This window comes from Penicillium waksmanii (assembly GCF_028829765.1).
Source record: "Penicillium waksmanii strain IBT 27052 chromosome Unknown utg000001l:1.0-4852451.0:1.0-4856178.0, whole genome shotgun sequence".
Taxonomy (NCBI): domain Eukaryota; kingdom Fungi; phylum Ascomycota; class Eurotiomycetes; order Eurotiales; family Aspergillaceae; genus Penicillium; species Penicillium waksmanii.
This window is the reverse complement of record NW_026643248.1, coordinates 4814862-4826333: the sequence shown is the minus strand read 5'-3', so window position 1 is coordinate 4826333 and position 11472 is coordinate 4814862. Positions and strand designations below refer to the sequence as shown.

Here is an 11472-nt window from a genome sequence, read left to right as displayed (position 1 = left end):
AGCCCTGTTTGTGGCCATAGGGCGCTTGTACCAGAAACTTCCCCCGTAGCTACTACGGTGCAAGTCTATCTTGGATCACAAGTTCTGACAACCTTGAACATCAGAAAATGCTCTTTTCAGCTATTTGCACTTCTAAAATTCAGAGACCAAAAATGACAGGGGTAGCTTCAAATCCCACCCTACTGCACAAGAAAACCAATCAGTATCCCCTCTCTCCTCAGAGTATTCGCAATTTCTTAAATATCCATGCGCGTTTTGCACCCCTCATGGTTGCCCCATTCTCTTTGAGGTATGACCTGGTAGCTTCTAGATCCTTGCATTCAGTGCTGCCGGCATATTCCAACCAGGTAAGGGGTGACCTGTACATGTCATCGAGAGAGTTGATCTTAGCTCTTTTCTTCAGCAAAGCTTTGGCGGCTCTAAGAGAGCCATACTCTGCGGCCCAAGAGAGTGGTGTGCGCTTGTTCTGGTCAAGATCATCAACCGGAGTACCGAGGTCCAGCAGCCTTTCAAGAAGCGTGACGCAATCTCCCATCGCAGCGAAATGAGCGAGGGACCTCTTATACGGGCCTCTGGGGTTATATATGCCCCTTAATTGGATCTTGCTGTGTGTTTCATCAAGGTAAATACTGATGTCATTGTTTAATTTGTTCTCCGAAAGCCTTTTCATGAGCTCGAATTCCTTGTCAATAATCTCCATGGTAATGTGGGAAGACATGTGATTTGTTTCAAGTTTTAAAGGAGTCGGTACTGACGGCAAGAATGATACTGTACAGTATGCTAGACGGCGCTGAAGCTAAGATCAATCATCTATATGTCTTAATTTTATGTCTTAATATGATTGGTACCCAGATTCTGATGTTAACATTCGTCATCACCTTTTTGCACTTCTGTGCCTGTCAATAAACCTCAATCAACCTTCTTCCTTTCTAAAATGGTGCCTGATTCTGGGATGTTGAAATGCCTCTCTAATCAAAGACCTGAGTTTCACGACTTATTTGCAGCAGGTCTTTATCAACGACAAAAAGCTTGTCCCCCGACAATCCATTCAAAAACCAAAGCTTTCGGAGGCCGGAATAATAGTAGAAATGTCAAATTGACCAACGTGGAAGAACATCGCCTACGAAAGACGAGTCTCTCTTAATTGATCTTCGGGGGATAGTCATTTTTTATAGAAGGAGAGAGACATCCCCAGTACTGTAGATGTCTAACTGAAAATTCAGATTATTTTCAGAGGAAATGGCATATGGGTAGACAATTTTGAGCTAAACATAAGGGATACCTTGCAGCAATTAAGTTGACATCGCTCGGCTTCGCCCATAAAACCCAATCACTGCATAGGTGGTTGAAATGCCGAAGAGAGGCTTTACGTTGTGGTGTTGACGTGCGAGGTCACTAAAAAAACTTCAAGCTGATTCAATTCCATGTGTCAGGGTCTGCAGCTCATGTCGAATTCTGCGAGGGCGGCACCAAATTTTCCTTGACTTTCTGGAATTATTTTCCGACATTCCGGAGCTCTTTTCTTTGTAAATCATCCGGTCGTCTGATCTCTTGCCAGAGTTTATTGGCGGCACTTGGGTCGTCGCTCTCTGTCGCCGACTCGTCGGAAATTGCTGCGTCACATTGGGTCCCTGGCTTGTCCTGGATTCTTTGCCTCTGTTGGGAGCGTGCCTTTGTCTGCTCGTTGTCGATCTCTTGCTCCCGAGCATAATTATTCGGCGGTCTGGTGGTGCGTCTCGGTCTCGACAATTGTGGCGGTGAATCTTCGCGTTCGTCGTGTTCGTCGCGGTCGGGCGGTTCAGGGTTCGCGTCGCGGTCCATCCCGCCATTATTCAAAATCGATCCAGACAAGTAACCGATATACCAGCAGCTGAACCATGTAGGCGCTCCGAGAAGGGGAAAGAGCGGTTTACGGTCCCAGTTCTCGATTCACAATACCGGCTGCAGGGAATGGTCTCAAAACCAGTCACTTTACCGTACACCTAGCATCACCAAACACACATGCTATCTAAGCGTCGGTCGCGCCTTAGATATTAGTTTCCACACCGTCTAGTTACACAATTTCTCTTATACATTCCAGTTTTGCGCAAGCCAACAGGGCTTCAAGGCTGCTTGCCATTGCTCAAGCTTGGGCTAGACCCCAAGCTCTAAGACTCTGAAGCCGAGATTAAACACCATTGTGTACAAAATTCTCACAACTGTAATGTGTCGCGGAAATCGACTATACTTAATTTGGCATTTTGAAATTACTTCTCAGGACGCAGACTCGTGGTCGGTGAAAAAAGTCTTCATTTAAATACATAGCAGCCAGGGCTTTAGGCAAAGATGATATCAGTTTTCAGATCCAAACCTATCACTTTTAGAGATAAAAGAAAGTGCCATAAGCCGAGTTTCCTTGGTTTCCATCCACATGACTATAATTAGTCTAGTGTTTTTTCACTGAGCAAAGATAAAATCTGGTAAAGCAACATCAGGGTTTTGAATATAGTAAAGTACCTCTGACTTCCAGTGAGAAAACATTCCATGTGATATAAAGAGGCGCCAATCAATCACGGAAAGAAACAATCCTTCGTTTCTATTTAGCTCCTTATCACTTAGACCCGAGAAGGATGCCCAGCGTCGCGTCGAGTGCCCATAATCCTGAGTGAACTTCCAACCCAGCATGAGAGCTGCGAGAAACATCCGCCGCTGACACTGTAGAGGCTGAAGCTCCTGGGGCACTTGAAAGGGCTTAGTGGGAAACTTTTGCTTAATCGTGAACCGCAAGAGAGCTAGATAGTAAAATGTCGCGATGAGTGTATGATATGTTGCATGAGATCTCCGAAGGATATTTTTCAGATAAACCCGAAACCCCGTTGAAGTTTTGGGGCTATCCTTCGCTAGAGGAGACCAGAGGGTAACGAGAAATCTTTCCGAGAAATCTAACAACGCAATTAGATTAGGATCACGAGTTTCTTGGTACTAGATTACTTACCAATGAGATTTTCGATTGAGACAAGCCGTCTGATTCCTTTGTGCTCGCTCAAATATTGAGCCATGACAATCAAATTCAGGGATAGCGAGAAAGAGAGATAGGCTTTTCGCCTGAATTTTGGGGGACAGGAAATGCAGAATTTCTATCCAGGGCGTTTGTAAGCATAGTTTGAAGTTGCTGGGCATCAACATACTGACCTATCAGTAGCACTCTTCGCATCCAAGCCAAGTGAGCTGGTGCGTCTTTTTGCTTCAATCTCAAAGACGAGTTCAGCTTCATTCGATACCGGAAACAAAAGTATGTTGGCAGAGGCTAAGAGCTAGGTTGACGTATTGATGTATAGATCGCTTCGTCTCTGGATAAATCAGTAGCTGATTATGATATTGTGTTTGCGATCGTATGCGCACAAAGAGTCGGTAAGGATGACAAGGGCTGATATTTTTCGGCCCAAGTATAATTAAAGGATGTCACGATAGTAGCTCTCTTGGGGACTAAAGCTTTATTTCATCTATAAATCCGTAGCTGCCTCTTAACTCGCAATCGTCGGTGGTTGAGGGAAAGACAAGGAAATTGGCCCTCAAATTTTGGTCTGTTGCATACTGCACGGTCAAATTCGTGCTGCTGCCCATGGCTACACCAGTGTTCCTCGGTGATGAACCATCTTGGGTCTTTTTCTAATGCGGCCGCATCTTTTTCATGTTGATCAACAGCTCTGCCCCAACATTTAAAGATCAACAGTTACCTGTACGAAGGTTAGCCAGATTTTGTCTCAGAGGAATGGTACCTAGCTAAAGGTTGGCGGTGAACGTTGAAACGCGTGATCGAAGCTTTTCTGCGGCATTCGCACGACTGCTCATATGGTGCCAACGGTGGCAAAAGCTTTATCATATACTGTGTCACCAGAAAAATTTGTTATGAACGATGATAATTGATCAATCGTGATGAATATCTGACACCCATCATCCTATAGATGAATCGGTAGGTGCACTTGTCCACCAATATACTTTTATATCATGTTTTTGAGATGTTTTATTTTTCCGCTTCCACTAGCATCAATTCCTGTCTGGCATTCTGCTGTTTGCTATTGTGAGGGTTGCTATTCTGAAGCTGTTGGTTTGCATAAAGCATTATATTCCAGAGGCGGTCCTCTTTTCAAACTTGTCCGCACTACGAGATACAAGTAGATTTGTATGCTTAGTCGATGTTCTCTTAGTTGGCAGCGCTTCACAAGAACAAGGGCCTTCTAGGAGACTTGGCCTAGAAACATGGCCCTCTCAGAAGAAATTTCTTGTGCTCATCTGCTCCCCAAGAAGAAACTCTTAGGAGCCAAAGATTCACATGAAGATCCTGGTTGTACCGCGCACCGCCGGGCAAATTGGTTCATCAATATCGTGCACGTCCCACAACGCGAGCAGCCATTGAAATCAGCTTTTCCTCCTTCCGTAATCCTTCTGTAGCCGCAATTGCTTTCTCTTCGTGGGCCGAAATCAAGAAGATCGCTTTGGTATCATCCGCTGTTGCTGCGCGGTAGCAATGGGCCGGACGAAGGCTCTTGAGGTTCACATCGTAGAGTGTAAATCCTTTGCAGGAGTACTTTCGTGCGAGCCGCTCCATGGGTGAGGGATCCAACCGGTCTACGAGAAGACAGTCTGATTGGTTCCACTGACCTCGCTCGAGTGACCAGAACTTGATCTCGATAAGCGGTTGTGTAGACGTTTGACAATTGGGGTCGACAGGTTTTGTTGCGATGTGCCTGGTCTCTTTGTACATTGCTTCCGATTGTTCGTCAGCAGAGATCGATAGTGACAAAGTCTGAGTTTGACCTGATTGAAGCAAATCTCTAGGTGAAGCTTGATTATGATAGAGCAGATTGAGCTCTTCATTGAGCCGGTCGCTCTCCATCCTTTTTTCCAATTCTTCCTGCTCCACTTGGGCCCTCCTCAAGCCATTGAGGAAAGCCTCTAGCTCTTCAGACCTGGAGGGACGGCGTTCTTCTGACAATATTATCGTTTCTGACGAAGATCGTCGCTGTGCTGCAGAATCGATAGGTGTCTGTGCAGTAATTCCGAGGGCAGATCCAGTGTCTGGACTGGGTTCCTCTCCTGTTGCTCGCTCGCCCTGGTCCCATTCGAGTGAGACTGTTTCCAGAGAGATCTGGGTGCATTCACTCTTAAAATCTCCAAGCTCTGGATCAGCCCCGGGCGAGCAGCGAGAAGGGACCATTTCCAGCACTGAATCGCTCAGTGACCATCGGGGAGTAGAGTGATCTCCACCCGATGGACTTCTCTGATCAAAGATTTCCTCATCTTGAGCTGGCTCGAGAGGATCTAAGTCCATAGGCTCGGGTCTATTTTCTGAATGGTCGATCTCACTGGAGAGTACCAGACGTGTTGAAGCGTTGCTTCTTCCGATAAGAGATGACCTGCCTGATGCGCCCTTGTGCCGTGCAGACGTATCAAAGCCCGGTGCATGTTCCTTTTCAACAAACAACGGCGATTCCATCCCCTCTTCAAACCCTTGGTCTGTATTCAAATTGCCGCATCTTCTGTTATTGATGGGATCAACCGTTGGCGACTTCCCCCAAAAGGCGAAAAAGAGACAACGCCGGACAAAAAAAGCTAGTGATTGTATCGGCGGCATCAACATCAGCATGCAGTCGATCTAAGAATAACAAAGGGGCATCTTGAATATGGTTGCGGGTCTGCGGAACCCCAGAGCGAGCGTGCGCCTTGACGGTGCTGTCTGCCAAAAGATCTTGCGGGGACCGGGCTGATTAGGCACAGCCTCAGTAAAACAATCTACAATTCGTCGCACCAGACTATCAAAGTGTTGGTCATCGTATCTAAACCGGCTTGGCTTTCGGGCCTGGAGAAGGGCCGATCGTGCAATCTGGTGATCCGGAGAACTGTTCAGCAGCCCATCAATTTCTGGGGACCTAAAGCCGAGCCGGTGAGCTAGATGGGCCATGTCGAAGATCGCGCGCGGGTCCGGCTTAGCGCAAGTCGGTTTGGCCAACAGATCATCAGAGTTCTTGGGGTCCGGCGGCATCAGTGGATAATGTCGCATAGCATACAGCCATAGTTGCTGGTATCCTGTCTCGAAGCATTCTGTCTCGGACGCATGAAGGCGTCGGAAGGTAGACTCCGAGGTCTGAATAATACACTTCCCTTTCTCTCGGTGATTTTCCCCAGACTCCGAGTCTGGATCAAAGATCGAACTCATGGCTTCCCTCACAGATCGGGGTGATGGACCCAAGAGCCGCTTCAGACAGTGAGCACAACTCTCCAGGTACTTGAAATCCTCAAAGAAAGTGTATAAGGACGGGATGAGACCATCAAAGTCTTTCATCTTGGCCCATATCGCGTTTCGCTCATCAGCACTGAACTCGGCAAACAAATGGCCACTGAGAACCAGCCCGCACGCCGTCTTTTCATCAGTGCGTGATTTACCCGGTGCCAGTAACTGCAGGGCGTGAACCGTATCCTGATCGATTTTCTTCATCAGACGGCGGTGTGATCCGACCAGAGAGGACCAGAAGTCCAAAATGTGGTCCAAATAGGTTGCTATCTCCTGAGAGACGAAGAGTCCTCATTAGCTAGAAAAAAAGCAGTAACCTGAGCTGAAACTCACCTCAATGCAGCCCGAAGCGATCAATCGATGAAGCAGGCTGATTCTCATTCCGCTAGGCCAAAGTCCAGGAATCGTTAGCAGTCGGTCAAATGCATGTCGGAGACGACGATTCTTCTTATTGTCAAGTTGATCCAAGCGCTCTTGATTGTTGGGCGATAGTCTCACGAACCATCGCTCGCGAAAAGCTTCATTGCCCTCGCCCTCATACTGTCTGATCTTGCGATAGACTTCCCCATCGGTCGGCTTCTTCTGATTGGAATATTCATCCACCAACGCCGCTCTCAGTTCTCGGTCGATGTCTTTTGGAACAGTCAGGATCAATCTATGGGAGCGCCCGGGTATATCACGTACCGTCTGTGTAGAGATCAACCGTCCACCAGCGATCCGCCGGAGGAAGTACCTCAACACCCGCTTGTACACGATGGCGGCCATGGAGACCCCGAAGTTGCCCCGCCATAAATTCCAGTCGAGGAATTTGCCGGCCTTCGGTTGTCAGCAAGGCTTCCTGGGGAACATTCGCCTTCTGCAATGCGTCTGCGAGATTATGTCGAGACACGGTCGCTGGAACATGGTTTTGGACATCTAGGCGGCGACAACGATTCTTCCGGAAGATATTTCGTAGCCGGTCCAAATTCTTAGGGTCCAGGTCTCGTGGTAAGGGAGGTTCGAATTGAATCTGGCAGATACTGACTTTAGCTACACCAATGTATTTCATTCGTCGTTCTGCTGCGAGCCGCACTTCTTGTTCGGTAAAGACGTGTCGAGTCATGGTGTCAGGATAAATATGGAGCTCAGGATTGGCTTGGTTTTGTCGGGCGTGAATGTCTTTATAAATACATCTGGACGCCCTCGTTGTGGTGGCTCAACGTTGGCACTGCGTTTCTTTGCCGGTGAAGATCCAACACCCTAGTGTTCCACGAAATACCCATTTAAATCGAGCAAGATTTCCTTTCTGTTTCGTGCTCCTTTTTCGGCTTTCAACTATTAGCCAAATTCTATCCTGCTTCCATGATGCAAAAACTCGGCGAAAAGAGAGTGACAAGAATCCGGGCCGCTCAGGTCGCATTACTCCCCCAGCCGCAAACCCAAACAGAAGTATCACCGGTAACGGACCTCATAGCCGGCCCACAACCTCTCCATCTAGGACCCGCGCCTGGAAAGAGGTCCATCACTTCCTTAACTTCGGAGCACACCGGCAAGAAAAATCGATTGATGCCACAAAGCCCGCCTCGCCAGGAGACTATGCAGTGGCAGAGCATTATCAGTTCGGGCCTGACAGTCCGAGACGAATCTCCTTGGGGTACTTTCAGAAAGTACTACGATTGTGACCTAGCTGGCCCCGTCGCGGTATGCATTCGATCATCTGGAGACCGCGGTGTCTGGGCGGTGCGCCAGTATCCGATTGAGGACGCTGACAAGATACTGCGGATCCTCCGCTCCATGCGCCATGAGAACCTGGCCTCCATTCGGGAGTGTTTCCGCACTCCCGAGCTTCTGTACACACTGGGGGGATTTCGACCCTCTCGTTCTGGATCATATCGTCGCTTGTAAAGCCTTCCCAGACGAGCAGGAGCTGGCAGCCATAATGTCTCAGGTTTGTTCCTGAATTCCTCTCACCTGTCTGCCAGATGGCCAAATGGCTGATTATGTACAGCTCGTTGACGGGCTGTTATATCTCGTGGTGAACAACTTCCATCACACATCTCTGGGCTGTTCTAGCGTCCTTGTGAATTTGAATGGGCGTATCAAAATTGGTAAGTTCATTCCATTTCTACCTTCCCAGTCAATCTCACCTAATCAGGCACGGTAGCACGGATCGATTGCTGTGTGTTCCGGCAAAGAGGTAGAGCCGATGCCAGTGACCTGGCGCCAGTGTCGAGAATTATGATGGAATTGATGCAAAAATATGTCCAAGAAGATAGGGCAGTAGGAATTGATAATCTCGACCGCTGGAGAACCTGCCCGGCTGCGATCGAATTTCTCTGCGCGACGACCTCGGCAGGCTCTTTTGAAGAACTGAAAGAGGTTTGTTTCTCTCGATTTGTTTCCAAACCAGTTTTTCCAAACGGTGCTAATAATATCTAGCAACGACTGTTGACGCAAATTCCATGCCGCCCAGGGAATCTCATCGGACTTGCATGGTTTGCGTTGATCTCCGCTCGCACATTCTACTCATACACGCCAGGGCCCATGAAGAACGATTAAAGCAGAAGTCAAAAGTAATATGACCGATGAAAAAAATTCAATGCATGGTACGGTAATCGACGATCTTTCTGTTCCTCATTGCTCAAGCTTTTGTTCTGTCTACTATTAGATAATACGCGTTTTGATTTTGATAGAAAAGAGTTGTGTTAATTGCGTCAACAATCAAGGTCTAGCCGCTGTTTTTCAGGGTAATGCTTGGCCCCGGTCATTTATAATGACCAAGTAGCTCATTTGAATTGGTTGACCAGGGAGATTCAGAGATCAAATCGGCAAGTTTGTCTGTCGTAATCGCATTTCAATTGCCCAAACATCACATTTTTACTACTTTAAGTGCGCAGAAGGCAACTCCAACTAGCATCATATGCTCGGGACTACTCATTGCGTTTGCTCCATGCGAACTCCCTATCATTGAATTACTCCGGCTGGTATTCCAGCTCCGAAAGCCTCACACCATGATGCAAAAAGCCCTTGATGGTTTTTCGGATCTGGTCTCTATACCTGCCTGCCGCTGAAACTAGAGATAATTTAGTATACGATAGAATAGAGACAGGCTGCGGTTGGGTCACTCACCCATCACCAAGGTCCGGCCTTGCTCATCGCGAATGTTCGGTAGCCTCTCGATTTGGTCTCCCGATGCCTCGAGCGAGACTATTTTGTCATAATCGGGTACACCTTGGTAAAAGCAGGCTCTTTCATGTTTTCCTATTGGCGTCTTATCATGAGCAAGCCCTTTTTCGACGTAGATTGAAATGCTGAGAATCTGTAGACGTTTTACCGTCAATAATCAACAAAGTTTCCATTTAGAAGCCAGTGACTTACATAGCCTTTATCTATGATATCGTCCTCCAGGAGGGGGTTCAGCAGGTCCTCGGCTGCGCTAACCATTTCTAATTTGTTAGTGCTGGTGCTGTCGGACTGAAAGCGGAAGGGTCTTCTCTCCAATTGATTCTATCTGCCATACCAAATGCAGCCGACGGACATGAAGTGTGCAGGTATTATATCCATGTATCATCTTCTTCAGATAGGGGATTGTTGCAGCGATCCCGAAACCACTCGCAATCAGTAGCACGGTTTCAAACCCGTCAACAATCTCACTAGTACCGTGTGGACCTGTAAACATGGCCAGAAATGGTACAGGACAGCCAGGAGCGCCAGCGGCAAGACTCAGTAGGTCTGATGTCATGCCACCGCGGGCCTGCACAAATAGCTCAATCGTGTCATGTCTTCCGCGCGACCAGGATGTAACTATGAAAGGGTGTGTTTGAAGCCACGACCAAGGTCCAACTGACGGCATCCACAGATTGATATACTGGCCCGCATCGATCTTGATAGGTCTGGGCAGAGCCAGACGAATGTGGGCCGCTTTTCTTAGCCTAGGATGTGTCAGAGATCCTTCTGGGGTGAAGGATACAAAGGCCCGAGGAGCACCCTGGCCCGAAAATAGCCCGTTCGTGTAACATAAGTTGACAACCTCCAGGATTGTAGTCAGGGCCAAAATTACCAGCGGCACGTAAAGGTACAAACTTGGCAAGTGACTCTAGTCTGGAAGATGTTGCCACGTGCCATATAAAAAGAGAGCAGTCAGGGCTTGGTGGCTTCGGAGGAAGACTTCATAGCACCGTCGACGAAGCCAAGGGAGCGAGGTGAGGGCAAGTGTGGCCAAGGAAATTGACCCCTATCAGCGTTAGTCCTGAATACATGACAGCGAGAAGGAAGCTTAGGGTAAATATGTTACATATTGCCCCAAGAGGAAAACTAAATCCCCGGCTCTGGCATTCTGCAACCACGTGAAAAGAAAGCAGAGCAACAGACATCCAACCTGTTGCCTGGTGAATCTTACAGCACGTGTGCCAGGTGATACCCAGAAGGTCAGCCAAGTACCCAAGGTGAGTGGCCGAGAGGGGAAAAATAAGGTTGATGAGAGCCAGCTCTCCGGCTCTCCGGCCAGCTTGGGCGACGGAGTGTGTATGGAAGAATACCACCATGATATTAACCACAGTGTAGGTAAAATAGATGAGAACATTCAACCGGGACCAGGGCCCCAAATACGATGCCTGTGGACGAGAGCAGGAAGTGTGAGGTGCCGAGAGATCAGAACAGAGCAGGACTCGATGCAACCAATCATCGTAGTTCGGGTCTGGATGAGGAAAAGAGCTAAAAAGCAGCCTCCCGCAGCGATTGCATAAATCGATGACACATTCATCCTTAGTGGGAGCTCCATTTACAATGGAACTTGGAGGACGGCATATGAGGGGAGGACGGACCTCTTTAAATGAAAGCCATTAATTACGACATCGTCATGTCCCTATTAGCGACATCTTGCAGTGGAGGCGGAAGCATCAGGAACAAGAAGCAGAATGCTTCAGAGAGCCTCGACTAAGTATTTTCGGTCTCAAATTTCCCAGCTTCTGCAGACATCAAAATGAATGAGCTGCCGTTGAGTGTACTGGGAAGACACTGTGTCAGATAATGAAGGCTTTTCAAGACTCACAAATACATCCCTTCTCGCTCTGAATCAACAAATCAGAATCGTCAAGAGAATAATGGAGTGGAACAGCCATAAAAATGAGGTTATTCCTTCCTCCCGTTTGATATATTGTGGGCTTTTTGGCGATTCTCGGCGATTCTGAGCGCGCAATTTATCTCCCATAAGGAGAGGTCCA

At 47.9% G+C, this 11472-nt stretch overlaps 7 protein-coding genes across 7 annotated transcripts; 2 read left to right on the top strand and 5 right to left on the bottom strand.

The window, feature by feature from the left end:
- Positions 1 to 217: 217 nt before the first annotated feature.
- On the bottom strand, positions 218 to 700 carry N7481_001644 (ankyrin repeat domain-containing protein; the record flags this gene model as incomplete). The annotated part of the gene is made up of 1 exon (XM_057260863.1): positions 218 to 700. The coding sequence occupies one exon, from the start codon at positions 698 to 700 to the stop codon at positions 218 to 220; it is 483 nt and encodes a 160-aa protein (XP_057128695.1).
- Positions 701 to 1494: 794 nt separating this feature from the next.
- On the bottom strand, positions 1495 to 1821 carry N7481_001643 (reverse transcriptase; the record flags this gene model as incomplete). Its single annotated transcript, XM_057260862.1, has 1 exon — positions 1495 to 1821. The coding sequence occupies one exon, from the start codon at positions 1819 to 1821 to the stop codon at positions 1495 to 1497; it is 327 nt and encodes a 108-aa protein (XP_057128694.1).
- Positions 1822 to 4357: 2536 nt separating this feature from the next.
- On the bottom strand, positions 4358 to 5476 carry N7481_001642 (uncharacterized protein; the record flags this gene model as incomplete). The annotated part of the gene is made up of 1 exon (XM_057260861.1): positions 4358 to 5476. The coding sequence occupies one exon, from the start codon at positions 5474 to 5476 to the stop codon at positions 4358 to 4360; it is 1119 nt and encodes a 372-aa protein (XP_057128693.1).
- Positions 5477 to 5635: 159 nt separating this feature from the next.
- N7481_001641 (DUF3723 domain-containing protein) lies at positions 5636 to 7373 on the bottom strand (the record flags this gene model as incomplete). The annotated part of the gene is made up of 3 exons (XM_057260860.1): positions 5636 to 6541; positions 6605 to 6903; positions 6956 to 7373. The coding sequence occupies 3 exons, from the start codon at positions 7371 to 7373 to the stop codon at positions 5636 to 5638; spliced, it is 1623 nt and encodes a 540-aa protein (XP_057128692.1).
- A 242-nt stretch (positions 7374 to 7615) lies between these two features.
- N7481_001640 (uncharacterized protein) lies at positions 7616 to 8155 on the top strand (the record flags this gene model as incomplete). The annotated part of the gene is made up of 1 exon (XM_057260859.1): positions 7616 to 8155. One exon carries the CDS (start codon positions 7616 to 7618, stop codon positions 8153 to 8155), a length of 540 nt encoding a protein of 179 aa, XP_057128691.1.
- Positions 8156 to 8189: 34 nt separating this feature from the next.
- On the top strand, positions 8190 to 8809 carry N7481_001639 (uncharacterized protein; the record flags this gene model as incomplete). Its single annotated transcript, XM_057260858.1, has 4 exons — positions 8190 to 8198; positions 8259 to 8358; positions 8406 to 8629; positions 8690 to 8809. The coding sequence occupies 4 exons, from the start codon at positions 8190 to 8192 to the stop codon at positions 8807 to 8809; spliced, it is 453 nt and encodes a 150-aa protein (XP_057128690.1).
- Positions 8810 to 9222: 413 nt separating this feature from the next.
- On the bottom strand, positions 9223 to 9694 carry N7481_001638 (uncharacterized protein; the record flags this gene model as incomplete). The annotated part of the gene is made up of 3 exons (XM_057260857.1): positions 9223 to 9323; positions 9380 to 9569; positions 9629 to 9694. The coding sequence occupies 3 exons, from the start codon at positions 9692 to 9694 to the stop codon at positions 9223 to 9225; spliced, it is 357 nt and encodes a 118-aa protein (XP_057128689.1).
- Between the last annotated feature and the right edge of the window lie 1778 nt (positions 9695 to 11472).